The sequence below is a fragment of the Platalea leucorodia genome (genome assembly GCF_965183815.1).
Source record: "Platalea leucorodia genome assembly, chromosome: 1".
In the NCBI taxonomy this organism is placed as follows: Eukaryota; Metazoa; Chordata; class Aves; order Pelecaniformes; family Threskiornithidae; genus Platalea; species Platalea leucorodia.
In genome coordinates this window covers 161,056,817-161,081,810 of record NC_138823.1, presented here as the reverse complement: position 1 = coordinate 161,081,810, position 24,994 = coordinate 161,056,817, and the positions used below count along the sequence as shown (strand labels likewise).

The window sequence follows — 24,994 nt, the reverse complement described above, 5'->3', positions numbered from 1 at the left end:
CAAACTAGAAAGAATCATATTAGGAATGGAAACAAGGGCGTTTTAATGAATATAAAGGAACAGCATAAACTGTCAGGGATAAAAATCAGAAGAGATAAAAGCACAGCATGCATTATTACCACTGTGCAATATAAAAGGCAAACAAAGTTTCAGAAATATTTTAGAAGTAAGAATAAAAACACAGAAGTCAGTACATAAAAATGTTAAAGAAGAACAAACGGAAAACAAAGCAGAATCAAATGCCGTTCTCTGTATTTCAGCCTTCATAAAACAGATTTATTGTAGCTCATACTAAAAACTGATTTTGTTATTAGACTAAATAATCAGGGACATTCAAGTCAGCAGGATTGGAAGAAATTCACACTATACTTCAGAAACAACCAGAAGTAATCTCTAAACTATGCGTGATCATCTTCTGTAACACAGCCCTGGTGAAATTGCCCTAAGACAGGTGGGCAACAGTGACCTAGAGCACTCAAGGGGTATTTATTTGCAAATTATTTTCAATCAAGGTGGGAGAACGTTGCAAGAAAGTTCCTCCCTCCAGGACCTGCATGAGGAAATTCATACACATATAAGAGGTCCATACGACACATGGCTGAGGCAAGGGCTAGAAACATTTTAGAGGACAAGATCTTAATAAAAATCATTCTGATAAACTGAAAAGTCGTTCATATCAACCAAGTGAAACTTAATAAAGACTAGCAAACTTTCGAAGGACAAATCAGGTAAGTCAACATTATGTTGCTATAGAGGTTAAGCGTGTTCAGTGCAGAACAAAGGAGAAAATCTCCTAATAAATAAAAGTTTATTATAAAAATTGTTCTCCATTTCAGCCGTGGAGTCTTAACTGTGAGTAATAGAAGACAAAACTGGCTTAATCAGCAGTAAAGAATATTTATTTTATACCTCAGAAAATTAGTTACTGCCTAGTAATTGCCTAGAGATGCAGTGGAATTGCATTCACCAAATACTTTAAAAACAAGTTGGAGAAACATTTGTCAGAAATGGTACAGATACACAACACAGAAGGATAAGCCAGATCACCCTGAAGTCTTTTTTGGCCATACAGTTCCATTCATGTGTGGTGATATAGCAAAACTAAATATTCATTTTAAATAAAAGAATTTCATTGTACTTCTGAACTCCACACTTCAGGAAAAGAAAACTAAATAATTCACATTCTGTATTTATGAAATGGCTTACTAATAAATCTCCCAAATCTTAATACTGCATAGCTCCTCCCTTTATTAATAACAATATGGAGCCATCCCATCATGTTTTGTGGAGAAAACTTTCACTAAGAACACTGCAGACAGTCTTCGCTGCCAGACAAACCAGGAGGGTAGAGACCATTATCGCAATGGCCTGGCTTCCGTGACCCCTGGGACGTTCCAGAAGTCATTCTGGATTAGCTAAGGCTTCCAGGCGGTACTCTCGAACAGTTGCCTAAGATGCTGGTAAGCGTTTAGCGGCAGAGACTGCACATTTGGACCACATCTTCGCTACCAAAAATTCCTTTTATCTTACTGCGCCATACAAGTGATTCAACTGCACATGCTCCAAGGAAAATATAATAGGCAAAATAAAAAATTGGTGAATTTTCCTAAAGCTGGGGTTTTTTTTCTGATAGCCTAATGAAAACTATTTTTGGCAAGAATTTATTGTCAGTAATGATGCAGCAGAAGAGAAAAAAGGCCTCTTTTTTTCTCCCCCCACCCAAAGCCAAAAGTCTGGGGGGGGAACATCCTAGTTTGACAGGGTTTCCAGCAGTTTCTTCAAGAAAAGCAATTAGAATGTTGATAAACACAGCATTGAAAATTAGTAATTATATATTTATATTGGAATGGCTGGCAATAGGATTTGGTGCATCTGTGATTTAATACTACTACTTCCAAAAATGTGAAAGGGAAGAATATTCTGAAAGAAGCAAGATCTAGTGTAACGCCTGTACTGTAATGTATATCAATTATATATTGATATACTTGTAGGCAGGAGCTTTCAGAATACCAGAAACTATTGTTAACATAAAACATTTTACTTATACTATTACTTTAGGGTACTTTGAATGTTCAATTTAAGAATGTTTCTGAAGATCAAAGTGAGAACTGAAGTTCCTTATTTAATCAATGCCAACGTTGGGGGCAAGAATCAGTTAGATGAGAACAACTCATCTATCTATATGCTGTGAAGAACCCTCTCAACATTTTTTTTAAAACAACCGTATGTAACATGACTATAGGCTGTAAAAATCTCTCACAATCTCCTGTAAGAACGCCTGTATTGAAGCACTCAAAGGAGTCAGCCTAAAAACCAAACACCCTCGAATTTCAGACAACCAAGGCGATAGCTTCGCAGATACTACTTTAAGCTGGCAGCACTACCCAAAGCCGTAGCTCTGCCTCTCCGCAGCCTGGCCGCTTGCTCTGGCCTCCTCCCTCGTGCTATCACAAACACGTTTCTTTGCCAGGTTAGTTTTAACCCAGCTCAATTTCCCAATGCAGTTCACCACATGGCTACACAAATGCCTGGGTCAGCACAAGGGAGAGAACAAACAGCTGGTAGCGGAGGGAGGGCAGCACTGCTGCTTCTTTTCGCTGCCAGAACCAGCTTAAGATTTATGGTGTTTGGGGAAAATAACCACCTGATGCACTCCATACACTCACTGCCTATGTTTCTCTAAGTAATAAATATTCTAGATTTTAAAGGCTTTTTCCTACTTCATCTTATTTTCTTTCAAAAGAATGAAAGCACCAGTGCTACTAGAAGAACTTACTGAATGTCATTCTTGAAGCAAGTGCTCAAACTTATTTTGATTACCCCATCTGATAAACTCAGGACTGGCATGAATGAAAATGTTCAGTGCCATCCTTCTAGCAAGAAAACAAAAAATGCAGAATTCAATGCAAGTTACCAGCAAACAGCACTTGCTACAGTAAAATCTTGCTTATCTGTATTTATCCAAACTATATGAATCACACAGATTGCATGAATTGATAATCAAATATATTAAACATAGGAAGGAGAAAAGCTTTCGATATTTTTTGAAATTGTTAGTTGCCTAATTGCTTACTATTTCATAAAATTTTAGTGTACCTATGACAACATTTCTTTAAAAGTTAAATCCACAGCATCAGTGTATAATAACATGAGGGAGCGATCGTTAGTGGTGGATAAGGAAATTCGATTTTCCCTCGTTATACCTGACCCTGCTACCCCTCCAACACTGTTGTGGGACAGCTGAGCTGAGGAGGACAAAAACCCAACTCTGGCCTCAGAAAGGCAGAGCTTACCTATTCTCAGCAAGCCAACTGCCTTGGAAAACCATCTCTCAACTCAAACAATGACAAAGAACAGAAATGTCCATTTCCCATTACTTATCTTATAAACGAACAATGACAAGAAGTTAGTAGGAGTTGAACATGCTAACAAGAAAGAAAAAAAAAATAATATCCACAAGCAAAGCCAAGAAAATTGAAGTGTTTTATTGTTTTAAGCTGGGAAAAGTCTCCTGTGTCACTGAATACAGGACAAAAAGATGTCTGGTGTGTAGATGGCTCAAGAGATGGAGTTCTTATTCCTACTTCTGCAAAGATATGCCTTATGACCAACATACCCAAGATGTTGAGATTTCACAGACTGTCATCATACCTGGTCTGTCATGATACTGTCTGATAGCTCTGGGAGGTCCTCTCATGACAAGTGCTACAGAAGTTCAATGGATCATCAGATACAAACATTAACAAACTAACAACTGCAATGTCAAAAAAAAAAAAATCTCAAAGAATTCTTCATTTGCAAGTGCAGTCTGTTTCAAATGGTGCAAGCTGTAGGCTAAGGTTATAGAAAAGTATCTATTTTCAACATTAAGCCTAATCTCACTCGCCCTTAAGACACAAGTGAAGACACCGCTTCACATTAATCAGTATTTTGATTAAAAACTTTGATAATGTGGCAAAACAATTCTGTAAAACCCACTATGTGTAACAACTTTCACAGTCATCCATCACCTAAGTCCTATCAGGAACTGAAAATCAACAGATTAATACAGAGATCATTTACTGGAGACCATTTACCTCCTGAGCAAAACAGTATTGTGAGCAGTTTAAGCCAGGCTCCTATGCAAGAATTAAGTAAAACAATTGGGAACTGCTTGGTAATATGAATATGATGGAGGAAGTAATGCAGCATGGGCTGCTGAAGAAAATGGCACAAAGTTCCCACGGGACCCTGGTGCACACAGCTCAGTCCTTTCTACGAAGGACTAGAAAGGCCTTCAAAGAGCCCATGTCATGTCCTGATTATGAAGCCTACTCCAGTGCCTCATCTCTTCACACGCTGTGATCGAGTATGTACCTTCTGCTTGTTGGCCAAACATTTTGATACGTGGCCTGTACAGGCAGAAGTACAGGCCACTGTTTGCTTTAATACCTTACCCCTTATCCATACAATAGCTGTACAAAGCCTATCCATCGAAAGACTTCTGTCTTGCCAGGTAGTAATGACTTTCCCTAACTGTGAACATGTATTTACAAACGTTTTTTTTTGTATAGCACAATATAAATTTTACATTTGCAAATGTTAAATTTTGAAGTGAGAAAAGGGCAGGCAAGTAAAGACACAAGTATCACATAGAAGGTGTGTGACAAACTAAAGAAACACAGCTGAGCTATAAAGAGAATCCATCCAACGCATTGAGGTTCTTTTGAAATGAGTGTAGATATCTTTAAATATTGGCCTACCCTAATGCAAATGCAGCTAAAGTAATGATAAAAATTCTTAAATAATCATTTCCTGGCAAAAATGCTATGCTTACGTGCCCTCAAAACGATCTGCATGTGTGAAATCTATGGCCTTTGAAAACCTTTGAAAAAGCAGCTTACATTGGCCAAAGTAATGAAAAACTAGGATGAAAATTAAAACATAAGTAATTAAACAGGTTTCCACAAATGTCATACTTTTTGAAATTATTCTATGCTGTTTTAAACAACAAACATTTGCAAAAATAATTTGTAACATACATCAGTCTGAGGCTTGCTGAAACTAAAATTTAAAATGAGCTTAGATACTGACGTGTTATCATGATCACAATCAGTAAGGCTTCTGCTACTAAATTTTTGCTAAGAAGATACATCTGTTTGTGCGGCTTATAACCTGTATAGATTAAGAAAGCTCTAGTACTTAAAATAGATTACAAAAATGTTTACTGCACCTGTACAATACTATTCTGATACATTTTCATGAGTAACCAGCTGTTCATACAATGACAATATAGTTAAAACGGAACCAATACTCTTCCCCTGCAACTTCTTTTTAATCACATGCCTATCCTTCAGGTCCACAGCCTGGAAGGTGAGGTACAATCCAAGCACAGGAGTTAAGTTTCCAAGATTTCAGGCCATACGATGACATGGCCCCTAATTATTTCCATTTTTCCTATACAATACCAGCAAGACTTCTTTTTTAACCATGCACCTGAAAGTTTCTTTCTGCTACATCACTTTGTATCTTCAGTAACGCAACTTTATTATCTTTTTTTGGCTTTTCTAAGTGCAATCTCTCCACCTTTTAAATGCATTTGAAAGCTGGTACTACAAAAATATTTTCCTTGTTCATTGCTGTTATAGTTCTGTGCATTCTTCCTGATGAACCATACCGTGAACAACCTACTTGCTCTCAATTTCAAGGCTCCGCATGGCCTATTCTAGCTTTACTTCTTAGATTTGAACCGCTGCTCTATACAGATACCCAGTTGGCAAAATGTAAGGAAGCAAATACGAGTGTTTGTCTAACACTTCAGGCAGGAAACAAGCTATCTGTGAAAATCCTCAGGGTGACAATGCTACCCTCCTTTAAATATATCCTCCAAGTCTGATGCCTATGAATCATTCACCGATGCTGAGATAGCCAGGGTACTTGAACTTCTGCGTGTTCTTTTGCTCATAGCATTCTCACAGCTCCCTTATGCTTTCCCAATACATTTCTTACATTTACATGCTGTCTTTACATTTAAATTAAGAAATTGTGCAGAAGTGATCTTTGCTTATGCATTTGTACTGTATGCAGTATAATGGTGCCCTGGCCTCTAGGCACAATTACAATATAAATAATATAAACGAACTGTTCACCTAAGATTAAGTCTCCTGGCAATGCTATTCTTGAAGCTATATCCTTCGAACAATGATAAAAAGCTGTTTTAGCATCATGCTCTACTACCAGTAACTCTCCAGGTACTGACGCCACTGACTCCTGGCTCATCACCTATAGGAAACCTCAACTGTTCCCTATACGTACCTGTGCCCACAGCACCACTGGTATTTTTACTGATAACCTGGTAAAACACAGGATGACAGAGACTTGGGCAGAGCTGTCCTACTGAAGAACCCTGTGCTCCCTGAACATAAGCCTTCTACTTCTGGGAAGAGTTGAGAATCCTTGGCATCTCACAGAAGCAGATTCACGGCAGTTTTCCATCTGTCTGCTTAAACTCATCAAATTTGCTTAAAAACAGGGCCTTCAAGAAGGTAAAATACCAACCTACAGCACTCTCCAATATGGTATTGTTCTTTAATGGAGGCATCCATAGCTGAGGAATTATTTTGGCTTTGCTGGTTTAATGCAGGGCTCTTTGTTTTATCATTACTTAGACTGCACTTAGACTGAACATTCAGTGGAACATTTCCTATAATGGGATAAAGTGGTTGAACAATTTGACTGGCTAATAGTGATTTAGACATGTGATTACAGTACAGAAAATGGTCTGACATATGCTCTTTTATCTCGTTTACATGAGGCACATTAATCCAACTGGAAAGCACAGAAGTAAAAATGAAGACAGGACCAAGCAGTCATAAGAAAAAAACCAGAAAACATTTTTACTTATTTTATTTCTGCATTTGCTTACCTAATTGTGATCAGTATTTTGTAAACAGCAAAACTTACAAAATAAAACCATTTTCTCCCCCAAATCGACGCAACTAAAAAAGACCAGTCTATACCTACTCTGTTGAAGTTAGAAAATGACTATTTTTGATAAAATCCTAGTTTTAGAAGCCTTTATGATTTATGTCATAAAGCCTTTACCAACATTACAGGTTTTCCATAAAGATGCAGAAGGACACTTAGCATCACACCAGACAGGAACAATCATAGCGTGAAGAAAAAACAGTATTGATTAATTTTCATTTTTGTCTCAATTTCATTTCTGGCTCTTACAAAAATGCTTATAGCCATGTCAGCGTAAGTAAATATTTTTACAGGAAAATTTGTTTTCTTCCTAAAACTAGTCAACGATATTCCCGTGACACCAAAATCCTAACTGAAAAAAAGGAATTACCTCTTTAGCACCCACTTCTCATCAAGAGCATGTACACAACCTGAAATTGGCCTACAAGATATGTCAATTTTCACAAATAACAGTATTTTGCTTTTTGTGCAGACTGGTACATTTCAGTTGTATTTGCGTTTTTCTTCCTAAAACTTCTTTTAAAATAAAATATTCAAAGGTTTCCTATGTAAGGTTTGGATTCTATATGTAGAAATAAAACCTATATGTATTCTATATGTAGAAATAAAAAGTATGTAAAACCAAACGTAAAGGAGATGAACCTCGGAACTTTACTGCGTGTTTATGTTTGCCAACTACTTTCAACTATCGCTGTACGAAAATTTGTATCAAGCGAATACGTCAGCTAATTAACAGAGGGAGCTGCAAACAATGCATCTCCACCAAAACCATGGGGTGAACATCAAAATCTTTGAAGGGAAACTTTCATCAACGACAACAACAACAAAAAAACATATATCCCAAACTAACCATAGTTCTGTCCTGGGGTATTTACCTAACATAGATTTGTAAAAATGAAGTATAATAGAGGAAAGCATAGGCTTTGCGTGCGTTTAGGTCCAGCCCAGCAGAATCCCTTGCTAGTGTTTTGGACTTGCAGGGTGACATTACGGTTGGACTCGATGATCAAAAAGGTCTTTTCTGACCTAACCGACTCTGATTCAGAACCTGACGGTGAGGTCTGGGGTGGGCGTTGAGCCAAGCGCCAGCAACTCACCTGGCTAGGTACGCTCACGGGGTGTCAAACTGCAAGGGTCCCTTCAAAACAAAGGGAAACAAACTCCGAAACCCCGAGGCTCCAACAGACTCGACAGCGCGGAGGCTATTTTGCTAACAATCGCTACGTTTCTTCTCAAAATGTGCTCGCCCAGCTTTGCCCTATTACCGCTGCCATCAGGTATGTCATGGCAAGATCCATCCTACTCAAAAATAACCCGCGGGGAGAGCGGCCAGCGCGGCAGCGGCGCTTCCACGGAAGCGGCCACCAGGCCTCTCCCAGCCCAGCCTGGCCCGGCACCTCACGCCTACCCGCGGCGGAGCGGCCATGCCCGCCGGTCTGCCCGGGTCTCTCGGCGGGGAAGCGGCGGTTGGCGCGACGGGCTCCCCGCACCCGCGCTGCGGCAACTTGTGCGCGCCCGCCCGGGGCTGAGGGGAGAGGAGCGGCCCCCTCAGGGAGCGGCCCGCCGCCGCCGTTGGGGCCAACGAACGCCCGCGCCCCCGGCGGGGAGAGGCCGCGGTGAAGGGAACTCTGCCAGAGCCGAGGACAGGGGCACCCCCGCCACCCCCCGTCTGTTTGTTGTGCTTCGCCACCGTCCCGCCGCCGCGTCCCTCCCCGAGAGGCTGCCGCCTGACAGCTCCCCCAGCCGCTCCCCACCTCCCGGCGCACGGCCGGGCTGGCGGCGAAGAAACTCCTGCCTCAACTTTGCGTGTGCGCGTCCGCACCCGCCTGTGTTTGGGCGGGGGGGGGGGGGGGGGGGGCTGTTCTCCTCGCCACCCGCCGAGAACCGTCTTTTCTTTCCCAAAAAGAGGAGGGGGGATAGAAAGGGAAAGCGACGAGGAACTACCGTCAAGCACAGGGAGTAGGCAGACGACGCTGAAGGCAGCCGAGCGTCCTGGAGAAGAGACCCAAAAAGGAGAAGGGGGAAGGTGCAAAGGCAAGGAAAAAAGGAGGAAGAGGGTGAAGGGGGAAGAGCTAAAGAGAAACTCCGAAGAAGAAGAAAGGAATAGGGACGGTGAAAGAAAAGTGGAAAAGGGAGAGCAGGCGGAGGAAGACAAAGGTGAAAAAGGAGGAGGAGGAGGGGAAAGTGCAAAGGGGAGAGGAGGAGAAGAAAGAAGGGCCCTTCTCAAAATGGCATTAGGCAGGAGGGAGGGGGCGACGAGCAGCGAGTCTCCGCTGACAGCTCTGCCTGCGCCTGGCCGCCTGCCCCCTGCCCCTCTCTGCCTCGCACACACAAACGCTGAACTTACTTCTTTCTGGCTCTCTGGAAAGGGGAAGCGCCATCTTTGCGAGGCCGGCCCCTAGGTCTTTTGTCTGTGGCTGCTGCTGCTGCTGCTGGGGGGGGAGCTCCAGGCTCGGGGGGCTGCTGCTGCTGCTGAGGCGGCTCCACCACCGCCACCACCAGACTCTTGTCCTCCGTTGACATCCTAGTCAGCAGGACGAGAGAGACACATGGATGATGATGATGAGGATGAAGATGAGGATGGTGATGGGGATCCCGATGCTCCTCCTGCTCCCGCGGCTCCTCTCCTCCTCACCTCCGCCTCCTCCACCTCCGCCTCGCATTGCTGGCCTCAGCCGCCGCCGACCAGCACAGGTAGCAGGGGGAGCAGCATGGGGAGAGCAGGAGGAGGAGGGGGGGGGGGGGGGGGGGGCGAAGAGAAAGAGCGCAGAGGAAGGAAGGGTCTCACACACAATAACACCCCCTCCCCGGCTCGGCGGGGTCTGTCGGGGCCGGGGGAGGTGGCGGGCGAGGTGCAGAGAGCGAGCGAGAGGCGGCTGATCCCGCCGCTGGGCGCCCCCCCCCTTCTCAGAGGCCCCGGGAGCTGGCGGCGGCTCCGGCTCCTGCGCTGCCCGGCTGCGGCGGCCGCCGCTTCATTGTACACTGGCCCTGCGCCCTCCCCCCGCGCAGAGCCCCCGGGGGCGGAGGAGGAGCAGGCGGCGGCGGCGGCGGTGGCGGAGGCGGCAGGGGCCGAGGCCGAGCGGAGGAAGTTTTGACAGCTCCAGCTGTTGTGTGTGTCGAGGGCTGAGTCCGGCCGGGCTCCGCGTCCCCTTCCCAGCCGGGCCGGGAGCAGGAAGTTTAACTTTGGGGAAAGAAGGAGGAGGAAGGGTGAAAAAGGGGGAGGAGGAAGGGGGAGGAGGAGGCGCCCGCCCCCCGCCCCGCGGGGTGGAGAAGGGATCCCGGCGCTGCCGCCGCTGCCCTGGTGTGTAACCCCCCCTTCCCCCCCCGCCAGTGCGACACATAGACACAGGGCCCGCCCGCCCGCCTCCCCCTGCCGCGGCCCCACACTGCGCCTGCCCGGCCCGCCCGCCCACCGCCCGTCCCACGGCGCAGACACCCATCCGCCGCCGACGCTGGCCTCCCGGGCTGCCAGCCGCGCCGGGCTGCGGGGAAAGCGCGGAGCGGGGACGGGACCGGACGGGACGGGGCGCTCCCCGCAGCCACCCCGTACCGCGCCCCGCGGGGGCCGGCAGCCCGCTCGCTCCCCCACCCTCTCCCCGCCCTTGTTTTTTATTTATTTTCCCCACGGCTCCGTGCAGAGGGGAAAGGAAAAAAAAAAAAACAAAAAAAAAAGCCCCATCCGGATGAAAGCGGCCGCTCCGCAGCGGGGGGCCCCCCGCCCCGTACCCGCACACAGGACGGCGGCTCCGGGGGCAGCGCATGGTGCGCGGCCCGGCGGCGCTCGCTCCGGCCGGGGAGCCGGGCCCCGGCCGGCTGGAGGCGAGGAGCCCCCCCTGCCCCCCCGCCGTGCGGCTGAGGGCGGGGGGGAAGGCAGCGAGCGGCGGGGAGCCGCGGCCGCCCCGGGGGAGGGGAGGGAGCAGAGTTCAGCGCTGTGTGCGAGGGAGACAAAGTCTGGGGAGCGTGGCCGCTTTCCAGCAGCTCCGGCTGGAACAGCTGCGGCCGCTCGGGGCGGCGGGGGGGCCTCCCCCGGGCAGGGGCCTAGCTGGCTGCCTGCCCGCCCGGCTGCGCCGCGGCTCGGGGCGGGGTTAAGCCTCATTACACGGGATTTAACGTGTCCCGGAGGCCGGGAGGGACTCCGGCTCCGAAAGGGGGGGGGGGGGGACGCGCTACGGCCTCGCAGCCAGAAAAAAGTCCGGCCACGGGGCGAGGAAGCGGGCCGCGCCCCCGGACTTTCCTCCCGGGCGCTGCCCCGGCGGCTGCACCGCCGCCCGGGGCGGGAGCGGCAGCGGAGCGGAGCGGCCCCGCCGGCGGGGAGCAGGCCCGGCCGAGGCCCCCCCCCCCCCCCCAGCCGCCGCCTCCGCGCCGGGCGCCGCCCTGAGGGCAGCCCCTGAGGCGGCCTCCCCCTGAGGCGGCCTCCCCCTCCCCGCCTGCCTGCTGGGGCCTCCCGCCCCGGCCCGCCGCCGCCCGCAGCTGGGGCAGCGCCCGCCCAGGGAGTCACCGAGCGCAGCGGTGCTGGATCCTGCAATGGGTCGTGTGGACAGGAGAAAAAATGAGTGCTGCTGCCCTGCGGCGCGCACGGGTGACTCGTGTGTGGGGCGGCGTGTTGGAGAACTTGGCCCGACTCGGAGAAATGGTGGGGAGCGGTGCCTCCGAGCCTCCGAATGCGTACAAACGCATCCCGAGAGCCCCGCACGAAGGGTTTCTCCCTTGTCATTTAGGTTTCTGTTCTGCGTTTGAATCCCAGTTGATAAAATGGCCTAGGGTAGCACACAGGTACAACAAGGAAGGGCGGGAAGGAGGAGCTAATGTTAGTCACTATTTTTTTGACGTAAAAATAAACACAGAGCAATCCAGGCCTTTTCAGTGTTCCTCCTCCCCAAAATTTTCACTTGTCAGCTTCAGAAATACTAAGTTAAAATGGCATGCTGTGGCAAATACAAGTTTTGCTTGGCCTGTTTTCCTGGGAACCATTTCATATCAAAAAGCCTTCGTGGGTTCATTTCCTAGGTTTGTGAATAATTAAATGAGGCCTTTGTGACATTTCCATATCTATATGTGGAGATAGATGTAATACGTTGATCTCCATCTATACGCATACTCATATGTATACATATATATATATATAAAATTATATAAAGCCATCCCTTTCGCTCAGCCGTGCAAGGACAACAGCTGGATTGTTGGTGTGACTTTCTTGGCCCTGTTACTGAAAATGTACTCATTTCTGACAAATTAAAAAAATTTCCTGAGCTAAAAGTTTGTATTATGAAGCCTGCAAATGACAACGTAGGTATGCTGCTCGTATGACAAATTCAGATATGGGAACTTAATCTGTTCACGTGTTGCCTAACACAGAAGAAAGTGCCTTTGAATGTTGTTCACTCAGGCAAGTTAGCGTAATTTAACTGAAAACATTTAATGCTATACAGGCCCAGGCTTGGGTGGAGTAGAGAGAGAAAAAGCAGGGAAGGGGAGGGAGTGGGAAGTAAAAGGCCACAGCCTCTGCACAGTGGGATCGCTGGTGTGGCATTTGCTGGAGTTGCCAGGTTGCCATCTGGTCTGCTAAAAAAAATGGCCATCTCCTGACACACTGACTGTGCATGTGCGGACCTACTGCACATGCACAATGGCTTGGGTGAGCCTAGGAGGTGTCAGAGCTACTATGCATGTGCAAATTGATTTGAGCTGAGACACGTGAGCACGCTGTGGGCTCAGATCAACTGCTAGGTTGTGCGGGGAATAGCTGTCGCATCCTGCAGCAGAAATACGTTCAGTGCAATCACTAGATTTGCTTCTCCACGCATGCTTCATCCAGTCCTCCCATGTTCGTTTAATACCTTTAGATCACCTGTAAGTGGTTGAGCTTTGGGCTTTGTCTCTTATGCAAAAGCAGATGTGTGTTTTTAACTTTTTTTCTCCATTTTTTTTTATTAACTATATTTATATGTAGCTATCACAATATAAAATCTGAGTAGAGGCAGGACAAAGTCAGCCTTGGTGTAGCATGGTCTAGGACAAGAGCGTGTTAAGGGACTTACACCTATTAGTTATAATACTGTGCCTTATCTCGTTACGTGTCCGAACAAAGCTAGGCAGGTCTGCTCTGTGGACTGCTGCAGCCATTGCTGTGGCAATCAAAGGTGTGAAGAGCTACGTAGGACCGAGAGAGGCTTGTGAGCAGGAACCCAAAGCAGAGAAGGAATTGTAGGAAACTGTGTACTTGCTGGCATTATTTATCACTCAGTGAAGGCAGGGGGACAAGCTAGGAGAAATTGTGTCACCAAACATAAATCCAGCATGGGAGTGCTTTGTTGATTCAGGACATTTGAACAGCTCTGTCAGGAACATTTTTACATTTATACCTGGCCAATGCTAACCACCTGTTATAAATTATCTCTCTCTGGAAACCACACATTTTTACAGCAAAGATGTAATATTAAATGGACAGGTCCTCTGCTTTACTGAATGTTAGGAGATCTTCCAGCTCATTATAAACTAACTCAGGTGAACTGACACACCTGATTTTTTTTTTTTTTAGCTTTCAAAGGCAGGCAGCTTTGAAATTTTCAACTAGAATTTTACATTCTAATCTTCCTTAAAATAAACATTTCAGTGTTTTTGGAATTGTTTCTGCAATATGTGAGACGCTTGCAGTACTGATTAAACAAGGCATGCTAACGGTTTTAACTTCAAAACATCTTAAGTTGTCCCAATGTGCTTAATGACAAAGAGCGATATTTTCATGCACAATAATAGAATAAGATGAAGACGGGATGCCGTCTTAAATCAGCTAGTTAAGGAAAATGATCCTGTTACAGAAATAATTAAAGGAAAATGGCAACTGGTATGTAAATACCATTGTACCATTATACAACTAAAGTGGTGTATATAACAGAAATAATGAGAAAATTATTCCAGACTCTCTCAGGAATGGGATCCAGATACTTTCTCTTTTATGACATTAGTTCAGAACTCTGCCAGTTTGATGATCATTCACTGCATAAAACAAAAAGTTTAATTTTCGTTCTCTTCGCACATGTGTTTCCATTGCAGAAAAATTCACCAAGTTATCACAAAGGCTTCATTTAAGATACATCAGCAACATGCTAACATTTTAAATGTCCGGTATATTGAACCGCTTTGACTTTAACCTGTGCTAAATTGATAATTGACTGTAGTGAACATCTGCTCACTTCAATATGCTGCTCTGAAAACTGGGGAGATTCTGGTGCCGGTGCACGTCCCACTTGGCTATCCTTGCTGCAAGAGGAGCAAACGGCAGGGAAAAGGTGCAGTGGTCGGTTTTTACATCTGCATTCTTATTCATCCGAGTAGTTCAGGAATAGCTGAATTACTGTTTTTTCAGTATTAAAAAAAACAACCCCAAGATAATTTAAAAGAGTTCTAGCCAAAGCCTAAATCAAGTGGCAAAGTCGGGATGACATCATACAAATACATGACTCCTAGTTTATTTGTACTAAACTTGGCTGGACTAAAAAAAAAGTTAGCATATGTTAATTGTCATATGCTAACGAATGCATTGTAGAATTCTAGTTTTAAACTTGAAATGTTTGTTTCTTCTTCTCATTGGTTTTGCTTACTTGTCATCTTGTAGATCTGTCTTAATTTAGGCAACAGCAACAGCCTGGATAGTGGGTATGACATACCCTTGAGCGATGGTGACTTTCCCAGCAGTTTGGCGAGATGCTTGTTGCTGCAGACGGTGGGGGATAAGCCTCACTTCTCCTCCCGAGCAGCATTCCCAGACAGCTGGAGAACTCCAGTTATCAGGTGCTCCGGAGCAATGGACAGGTAGCGTGGAGGTCCAGTCCCCCAAAAATCCATCTGACTGCTGTCTTTGGAGTCGTCGTAGTTCACAGTCTATGAGGAAAAACATTCCATTCTAATTCTTGTTTTCTCACCTGCTCCCCGCCGTGAAATATCCGGACTTAATATTCTACAACAGCGACTCTCCACACAAACTAACCTAGCGTTTGTATGAACACGGGTTAACACAGTCTAGGCTCCCCATTCCCTGCCTGCTTTAACTTGATTAGTTTAGTATGTGTTAAAGGCAGCCTTGCCCACGCTGTGATATATGTGCTAACCTCACACCTTTACACCTTAGTCTCGCCAAAGCCTAAGGCCTTTTCATCATATTAAGCTACTTTGACTGGGCTAATGTGACTGAGAAACACACCTTTTTTATCCACTAAGACAGGGCCAAAAATGTTAAGTGCTCTAGATGCAAGCCCCTAGGGCTTGTCTATATATCGAGTTATTACACGTGGAGGCTTTTATCTTCATAAGAAAATGTTCTTTTTGTGCACGCCAAAGTGTGAATTTAAAACTAGTGGTTGTAGTATAACCTCACGCAGACTCACTCATTCATCCTCTGGCTTTTTTTCAGATTAACTTCTTTAACTCATCAAAAAAAGTACTCAGAGTGATTTTGTCCACATGAGGAATTACACTTGCCTGACTCTGGTATTATTATTAATAATACCTTCCTATGTGGAGAAGCTTTGTCTATTAGGAATATTAATTTTGCACATGTTTGCACTTAATAAGAGCATCACTTGTTTACATTTGAATCTTGTTATCTTGACAAGTGGTAGCTGATGCACTGTACTGAAATTCATTAAGTTATTCCATACCAAGGCCACGATCCTGGGGATGCTAAATTAGGCAGATAAGTAACTAAATGCATAAATAGTTTCACTGAAAACAACTACCTCCTGAATGAAGTTTGTTCTGTGTTTAAGTATTCACAGAAATGCTTAAATTCTTCCTAAACTAGCAATTTATATAATTTGTTCTTCTAAGGAACAATAGATTGTGCTGTGTTGTATTTTGTTAGCATCCATGTGAAGTCCCATAAGGCATCCACAAGAACTTCAGTGCCATTCTTTGTGACTTGCCTAATTCCTTGCAATTCATGTCTTGCTTACAACTTCATGAAACTGTAATTTTATAAACTTTAATATTCTGAGTGTTAGTTTTGATGTGATGGTGGGCAGCGGAGAAATAATCTTTTATGAGATGTTATTAGTTGCGTGATTATTTTAGCCGAAAAGGTAGAATGCCAATAGTTTGAGTAAAATGGAATTAGTATCTGAAACCAGTGCATGCTAAACACTGGCTGCACTGCAAATACATGCAAGCCAGGAGAAACCCGCAGCCAGCAGCAAGCACCCAGGGCAGTAGCTGGCCGCTTCATGTGCACCTCTGGGGAAGGACAATGGAGTGGTGTGCAGTTAGGACTTTATCACGCAGAAAGTTAAATAAATGTCTGAGCAGTGTTTGCTGTTTGCAGGAGTGGTGCATTACGCTCAGATTACTTAACACAAAGAATACGAACCTGGCCATGAAACGGGAAGGGATTTAGTTTGTGTGCATTCAATCATGCATTTTTTTGAGTAGGACTATGTTTTCGTTCTGTGTTTTGTACAGCACCTAGTGCATAGGGGTCCTGGGTCCTTATGTGAGATCTTGGGTGCTACAATAATAGGAATGTAGATGCTATTAGTAGAAATACCCTTGCATATATGGCCAGTTTTGCAAGGAAATAACCTCTGTCGCAGATGGGATGGCCTCGCTCTTAAAGGAGTTATAATGCGGGAGAGGCAGGTGCCTTGTGTTGAAGTCAGGTGAACACTAGGAGCCCAATCCTGTTTGCAGCTGTTTACTTCAATAAAACTATGTGTCTGAGTAAGAAGGGCAGAATTTGGCCTTTGGTTTTTGAAGTTAATTGCAGACAATTAATGGGGACGTGTCACCTACAGGAGGTCCAGCCAAAATTCAGTCCTTTACTTCTTTAATAACTAATGTTTTAAACCACTTAGCTACATATGCAAAGGGAAATAATAGTAGAACCTCCACAGTGACGACTATACTGAGATTCTAAATTACATATATAATAAAGGCTGTGCATGCGTTTTCTGGCTGAGAACAATGTTATATTTTAGCCTCAAGCAAAAATTTTCTCCAAGCCATAGCCCCTCAACAAAACCACACTTCTTAATGAAAGTCCTGACACCACCTTAATTACAGTGCAGCAAGCATTACCATCGTAATCCCATTTCATCCTTAGGCGAGGAGAGCATCCCTGGGGGCCTGGCTGCCTTTCTTTGCTAGTGACCAGTTTTGCAGAAATGGCCTTTTCCCCAATGCATTTTTTTATTTAACCTCTACTGCGCTGCCCAGGGGAAGATGCATGGGGGGCTGCTCCTGTTCATCTCCCCGCGCTCCTTGCAGCGCTCCTGGCACTCCCTGCAGCCCTGGGCCTGGAGGATCAAACGGCACCCAGGGATGCCCAGCCTGCAGCCGGCTGTCCGGCATCCCCACAGCCCCTCTGCTTGTCTCCCGTGGGAGCCCGGCAGGAGCCAAAACTTCAGCCCCTGTGTAGTACCACATGGGTTTCACCCTGACTCTTTCCAGCAGCCCCCAAGCTGGATGCTCCGTATATGCCAGTGCCCAGAGACAATCCGCTTTTTTGCTGGCCTGCCACACTTCAGAAAAATCCTTGCTTTGGATCCAGTAACGCAGGGGGGAACGGCTCTCCCAGTGGCAGTCCTAATCCAGGTGGGTGAGGATAGAGCTGTTTGAAAAGAAGGGCTGCGGGCACGCTCGAGCAGCCTGCAGTGTGCCCAGCAGTAATGCATTCATTTGAAGCAGCCTTGCAGTGTCTCCAGGCTTTCGCAGTGTTTGGGTGGGTAAGTAAAATGTGATTAGTTTCTCACTACCATATTGATTCAGTGAGTAGATTTTGTGTGCGGACTGCGATACTGACAGGACAAATTTGCAAGGCTATTTGAAGCTGGGATCTTTTCCGACCAGAAATATGGGGAGATATGTATGTACATATATAAACACGGGGGTATACTTGTGGTTCTTACATTTTTTTCTACTGCCTTCTTAAATCAAAGTAATAAATCTGTACGATCAAAAGAGCTAGAATAATCAATCTCACCTTACATAATTGATCTGAAAATCCTAATTAAGGCTAGAGAGAAATTAAACATAAGGTTTCATGTTCTCTCTACAACATTGTCAAGTACAGTACAGTCTTCTATTACGGAACTCCTCCAATTCTTATGTACAGAGTAAAATCATGCAGCTGAGATACTTTTCCTAAAAACAAGCAAAAGTCCTACATCTGCTGGGAGGACATTTCTGTTAATCCTGTTCCCTTCTATTTAGGTTCTCATATGGTGATAATCACCATGGTATCTTACAGCTTTATAAAAATATAGTGTGCCATATGTGATAAATCATTAATATTAAGAATGAAGATGCTGGATAAAAATATTCTTCACAAATCTAAAGCAGAAGATGTGCAGTAATGGCCATACCCAGACAAGCAGCCTGAGTAAAAGGAGCATGTGTATGAATACAAGAGATGGGGTCAAAATCATTCCTTAGGTGATAATATTGCCTCCAGTCACTGTACGTGAGTGTGGATGGCATACTCCTTTCTTCCCTGACCTGCGCTGCAGCACGCCGAAGCAGCGGGACTGTGTGCGAGCCATATCCTCTTCCCAGCTTTGCGCTGCAGAAGAGTGCCCGCCTTGCCATGTTCAAGGTCATCAGTCAAAAGAAGATAATTTGCCGATAAATGCAAAGTAAGCTTGTGCATTTGTTATTAAATAAGTGCACACATAATTACAATCTAAACATAAAGCAAAATGAGGGACTGTACTTCCATTGGAAAGAATGCACTAGAGTGGTCATAAGTTATCCCCCCAGTTGGTAATCTCAGTTACATATTTTCTCCTGTTTTTCATTTCCCACTTAGTTTCAGCCAGATCTGTTTTCTATTTATATTGTAAGTGTCAACACATAAATAATTTCCTCTGTTGTATCCCTCACTACTAAATTCTTTTTCTTGATGGAATAGCAAAAGTAATTATATTTATAAATGGAATGCCTGTTTTGCCTAAGTACCACATATAATTCCCTTCTCTAAGAGGGATTTTTATAATTCCTCCAAAAATGTCTTGGCAAGGATCAACCCACCAGTTGGTACTGTGGATCTAGCCTTTAGGGACAGAACTCAGGAGTCTGATCCCTTCGGCCAACAGGCAGGAGGGCACCACAGAAAAAATGCTCTGGTTTGTTTGAGAATGGTGCTGATGTTAAATATATGCAGTTATTAAGCACCCCAGAAGGCGAATTTGCTGAGAGTTGCTTCCCACCTGTGGATTTCGCTATTCAGCACAGAATTATTTTGGCAACTGGAGCATTCTTCATTGTGGATGGCTGTGGGAAGATATTAATCCTGCTCTTCAAGTAAGATATACTCACTGATCTAGTAGACCTCTTCCACCTCAACTGTATCATATTGTGAAAGGAAATCAAATAAATCCCAAGTGAAAGGATGGGTAATCTCGAGTCCTTCTTATCCCCTTTCTGCCTTCTTTTTCATCTGCTTTCCACAGACAAGTTCAGATGTCCCTTGCTCAATAGGAGTAGAGCAGAGGGAGATCTGTTGTGAGCTCTGCATTGAGGGAAGTTCAGTTTTTCATCTCTGGGCACTCCTTGAAAAAACCTCAATCAAAATCATTGTTTGGGGGTGGTGGATCCTAGCCACGAACAGTTCACAGCTTGCTCGCTGGATGAAACAGCGACAGGCCTCCTGGAGCTGATCTGCATTACAGGAGGAGAAAATCATGATTTTCTTACTGGGTTGTGCTGTCTATATGTGCATGTGTATTCTTTTGTTATAGTTTCTCTAATATTTGCTTTGATAAAAGGTTATTCCAGGGTACCTACAAAGCAGTGAGACATCCTATTCCTACAGATGTGGCAAGCTTGAGGAAGGTTGTATTGGAGCATTCAAAACGCACATCCCGTGTGGTTTGGGAGCTGCAAATGGAGGAGTCTATGTGGAAGAGATGTGGCTGATGTAAGACAAGAGGGCCTTGGCCTTGCTGAAAAGAGTGCCTAAACCTCTAGAGTCTCACAGGCTTTGATACAGGACCCTGCAGTATGGTTAGCATTTCCATGGGTACCAGTTCCTCAGCTGCTGGATCTTCAATTACCCAGTTTTTACTGAAACTGTAGTATGGAAGGGTAGACGTGGTGCTCGAGGACATGGTTTACTGGTGGACTTGGCAGTGCTGGGTTAACGGTTGGACTCAATGATCTTAAGGGTCTTTTCCAACCTTAACAATTCTATGATTCTATGATCAGCAGAAGCAAACACATACTGCTGCTGCTGAAGCTCAGCAGCTCCCAGTCTGGTATCTTTAACGTAAATCAGTTTAAACTAACAGGGAAGTTTAATAGCCACGTCAGTGACTCAGCAACTAGCACACATTTGCATCTGCCATCCCTGCAGGAAGGGATCCTCCACTAGAAAGGCAGGGATGTCACATCTTCAGCCACTGCAATGAGATCCGCAAGGGTAGCGAGCATGAGTCCCAGGGGTGGCTGTGCTGCAGTGGCCTAGTTTATGCAGATGCTTTGAACAAGCCAGCTCATGGGTCTCCAACAGTGTTGTTCCAGCAGCGTCAGCTACAGAATCCATCAAACTGGGTATGCTCCTGGGTGGTTAACCCCGGCACTCCATGGCTCTGTTGCTGTCCTCCTAGTAAGTCTGACTTGGCTCCTTTAAAGCTCTGGCTACATAAGCTGCAGCCTCTGAAGTACAGAGAAACCCAAGTCCATTTCCCACTTCACTGCGCATTTAATCAGAGGCCTCTCAGAAGTTTTAGACTGTAGTCTTTCCTTTTCCCTGTGTACTCCTACTAAGGGTTCATGTTTATTTAAGCTTTAACTTTATGAGCAGTTTTCCTTTATCTCAGTAATTCATATACGCTGTACAAATTTGGTCTGTTCCCCCAGCTTTTGCATTCAGCTGGTTTGACTGATCTAACATTGCTGGTTTACTGGTATAATTTAGCTTGTCTGAAAAGAAGGAAGATTGATGCTGGCTGAAATAAAATTCTGAGATACCTATGGAGTTTTATTGCCCTAGATTTTTGCATTGCTATTTATTTAAAAAAGTAGGCAGAACTCTGACTTTAGATTTTCAGGAATGCCTGCATTATGTCAGTGTCGCTGATTCTTTGAGTCAAGTCATTGTGGTTAGCCAATCTTGTTTTCTGTCTCTGTGGTAAGATTTTAAATCCAGAAGGCTAACCTCAATGCTCCCCCAAGAAAGCAGGCAGAGATGACAATGCATTTCCTTCTCTGACCTCTGTAGTCGAGTTTTATAGAAAGATGGAATCTATCAAATTAGACTGAACGTCAAATCACCTGCATGAGAATGAAAGGGTCAAACCCTGCTCCTGGAGCAATATGCGGAACAAATATGTACTGAAACATATTTTTTAAACTAATTTATCTTTAAAAATTGTTTTTCTGTGAAATTCAGGCTATGGACTTTAAAATTCTGTCACGCTTATGAGTTACACATGGTTATGTATCACTTCAGAGCAAACTTGAGGTTATTTGGGTTTCTGAATTCCGCATTTCACTACTGCAAGATAGTGCATATATACTTGTATTGAATTGCCTGAGATGATTGTAACGTTTTGGGGGCTAATTATAATATTCTGATTTCTTTACGTAACTCTGGCTTAACATCATTTCTTGGGGGAAAATTCCTCGTTCAATATACACTTCCGATACAGGGGGGGGAGGAGGAAGGTTTAAGGGAGATCCTCCCCTGCATTAACTTCTGCCTTCATCTCCTTTCCTAGTTCTGGTCCTAGTTTAGAGTGCAGAGTTACAGCTTCATGTGAGCAGTGCCAATATTGTGGCTGAAAGGGTGGGCAAAAACGCACCTCGGAGAGAGCCTGGACAGCCCTGCTGCCTTCGCGCTGAGCGTGGAGCCCAGGCTCAGTGGTGCAGCGTGAGAAACAGGTCTGCTGGGGCTGGGGCAGCGCTGGGCTGGGTCACTTCTGCTGTGGCAAGGGCCGCGTTGCAGACCCTCAGCACCTCCTCTCGCTTCACACAGAGGTTGTGTCTCTTCTTGCAATTAGCAACATAATCGTCCATGAACATGAACTAGAGAACTTGGTCCCACCCAGATGGGACTGGAGCCTGTTTAATGAGTGGAAGATATATAATATCAGCATTACATCATTTAAAAAACTTTGGCTTGTCGCCATGAAATTCACTTGCACGCTCTGCTTGTACCACTGGAGCTGTGCAAAGCAGCTGAAGCGAACTGGCCATTTGGACCAGGCTTAACTCCTACTTTAAATCACAGGATTATCATGATAGAGCAGGAGTATTCCTTGTGCTGGAGCTGCCTCCTAACTGGCCGCTGCGCAGCCCTGGCATTTTTCAGATCACAGACAGATCAGACTGATGACAGCAGGGGGGTGACCAAGAAACCTCCTGACAGCCCTTTGCACACGGTTGAATGGACTGGTGAGTACACAAGTCCCTCTAACTGGAGGACTTCAAACAATAAAAGCAGGGTTTGGAAACTAACTGTAATAGTGGAGGGACAGCTGGCAGCTGTGTCACCGCTGACACTCTGGCATTACTTAAGACTGACCTGAATTCTTGATCTGGCCAGTCTGTTGATCTATAATCGTAGTGATCTGTTAATTACCTGGATTAATTACAGCTAATTTATTCTAGTGAAAGGTTTAACTATACGTAGATTTTTAAGTTTCCATGTTATTCTTCGTCGAGATAATTTTGAGGCATAAAAGATACAGCAAGCAATGCCTTATAACAACCCATTTCACAAAGAATGTGGAGCTTTACTGGTAAATTCTCAATCCAATATCTTCTTCACTCAGGCAGTAAATATCATAGCCATGAGAAACATCCTTGGTTCTTCACACACACACCAGGGGATTGGAACCCCTCTCAATACCATTTTGGCCATGCACTTATGACCTCTACTTCCATAATACCTCTTTGCTGTGATATTAGCACCAGGTGTAGCATCAGTACACCTACCTTCTCCTGCTATCTCTGATAGAAAGATGCAGTTAGCAAATGGCATGAGGTATTAATGCAGAAGTGACTTCTTAATGTCATGCACAGATACACAAAGAAAGAACTGCCACTGAAAACTTCTGATTAAAGATAAAAGTAGACAGCCTGTAAAAGCATTAAGATAAAAAGTAAATCCATTTGCCCTGAGTTTCCCCTGCTATCCCACCTCCTACTCTAAATTGGTGTTGTCAGCACTCATGATTTTATCACGAGTCTTGTGATGTTTGATGTTTCACTTACACTCCAGCTACTAGAGTTGTGTAATGAGGTTAGAAACTCATCTTTCCTCTTTCTTTAATTTAAAGTAAGTTTCTAGTCCTAATGGTTAGAGTATAAAGCTTGCAAATGTGACCCAGGTGCGCCCTAGCAGCTCAAAAAACAGAAAGAAAAGTACAAGAGCTCCACATTTATCATTTTACAGACAGGCTTATGATTTTGAGGGTGAAACTGTAGTTCTTGAACATTTGGAGCTGGCAATAGTGGCTTGAAAAAAAAGTGCCTGAACAAAGTACCACAATATGTTGCATTTTCCAGGGGAGTACAGTAGTCATGATATCAACAGTGATAATTCTCTTTTCAGACATGCACGTTTTCCTATTTACTTTGTTATGCAGCATCTCAGGGTTCAGCCCCGGTCTGACTGGGCTGGAGGGGATCATACTGATGCATAACCATATCGTTTGATGTTGGAGGGCTCATACTGCTTGCTTGTGCTAACGTAGAGGAAAAGTTTTGCAGTGCTCCTTAGTCCCCTGGCACGTCTGTGCTTAACACCTGTAAAACCAGGAATGTTCTGACCTCCAGTCTCAGAAGGTGGTCTGCCTTTTGTAAAGGTCCAGCAAGAAACTAGGAATACCCCACCCCTGCCAATCCAGCAACAAAGGGGCAAACCAACCAAGCAAATGCAAATATGTAAATACAATAACATTGAAAATGGTTGGGTTAACTTCAGGAGCCCAAAATGTACCCAGTGCGGGTTTTGATGTACAAACCAAAAAGACTCAGCTGTTGGTTTTGGAAAACCAAGCTCCCAATAGCAACAACTCAGCTTCAAAGGGGCACAATATTTAAATGGAGTTCCAAATTATCAAAGACTTAACAGTATATCACTAAAAATATCAATTATACCTAGGACTGAAGAGGTGTCCAAAGCAGTGAGCAGAACCTGAGTGTTGTATGGGCACATTGGTCAAAACTGCTCTGCGGTCCACAGACTGGTGATCCCAAAGGTCCCTCTCTGCTTGCCCTAAATTATTGTGTAATCCATTCTGGAGGTGACAGAATTACAGATAATGGTGGCAAAGTCTAATTGCAAAGAAGAGGTGGAAGGCTCTCTGACCCAACTTCTACATGAGTAAACAGAATACAAAGGGATGTTACGTTTCACAAATATAAACATATGTGACAAACTAAAATTTGATAATATTTTTAAGTAAGTAGTATTTGAAACTGGACTAAAGAACCTTAACTGATCCTATACTGACTCTGTTATTAATTTTGACCTTGAATTCAGCAGTAATTTCCATGTTGTAATTTCCGCGAGACTGCCACATTGCTTCTAAACTGCTTCCCCAGTAGAAAGCTGAAGAAACTATTATTGGATCTTGATCACTTTGCTGAGTGTTTCAGAGGGCACTGTGCTGGTTTTGGCTGGGGTAGAGTTAATTTTATTCACGGTAGCTGGTACAAGGCTGTGTTTTGGATTTGTGCTGAAAGCAGTGTTGATAATACAGGGATGGTTTCATTATTGCTGAGCAGTGCTTACCCAGAGTCGAGGCCTTTTCTGCCTCTCCCCCCACCCCACCAGCGAGGAGGCTGGGGGTGCACAAGGAGCTGGGAGGGGACACGGCTGGGACAGCTGACCCCAACTGACCAAAGGGCCATCCCACACCGTATGGCGTCATGCTCAGCGTATAGAGCTGGGGGAAGAAGAAGGAAGGGGGGGGACGTTCGGAGTGGTGGCGTTTGTCTTCCCAAGTAACCATTACGTGTGATGGAGCCCTGCTGTCCTGGGGATGGCTGAACACCTGCCTGACCGTGGGAAGGAGTGAATGAATGCCTT

At 44.9% G+C, this 24,994-nt stretch overlaps 1 protein-coding gene across 16 annotated transcripts in view; it reads right to left on the bottom strand.

Moving 5' to 3' along the window:
* KMT2C (lysine methyltransferase 2C) overlaps positions 1 to 9,685 on the bottom strand; it is a 200,306-nt gene extending 190,621 nt beyond the window's left edge. For 15 of the 16 annotated variants that reach the window (XM_082316255.1, XM_082316248.1, XM_082316240.1 and 12 more), the window contains exon 1: positions 9,314 to 9,624. In XM_082316255.1, the coding sequence (XP_082172381.1) occupies positions 9,314 to 9,489 (176 nt within the window). In that variant the 5' untranslated portion in view covers positions 9,490 to 9,624. Of the gene's footprint in view, positions 1 to 9,313 lie in introns of all 16 variants that reach the window. The other variant, XM_082316239.1, reaches the window with a different exon arrangement.
* Positions 9,686 to 24,994: the final 15,309 nt, after the last annotated feature.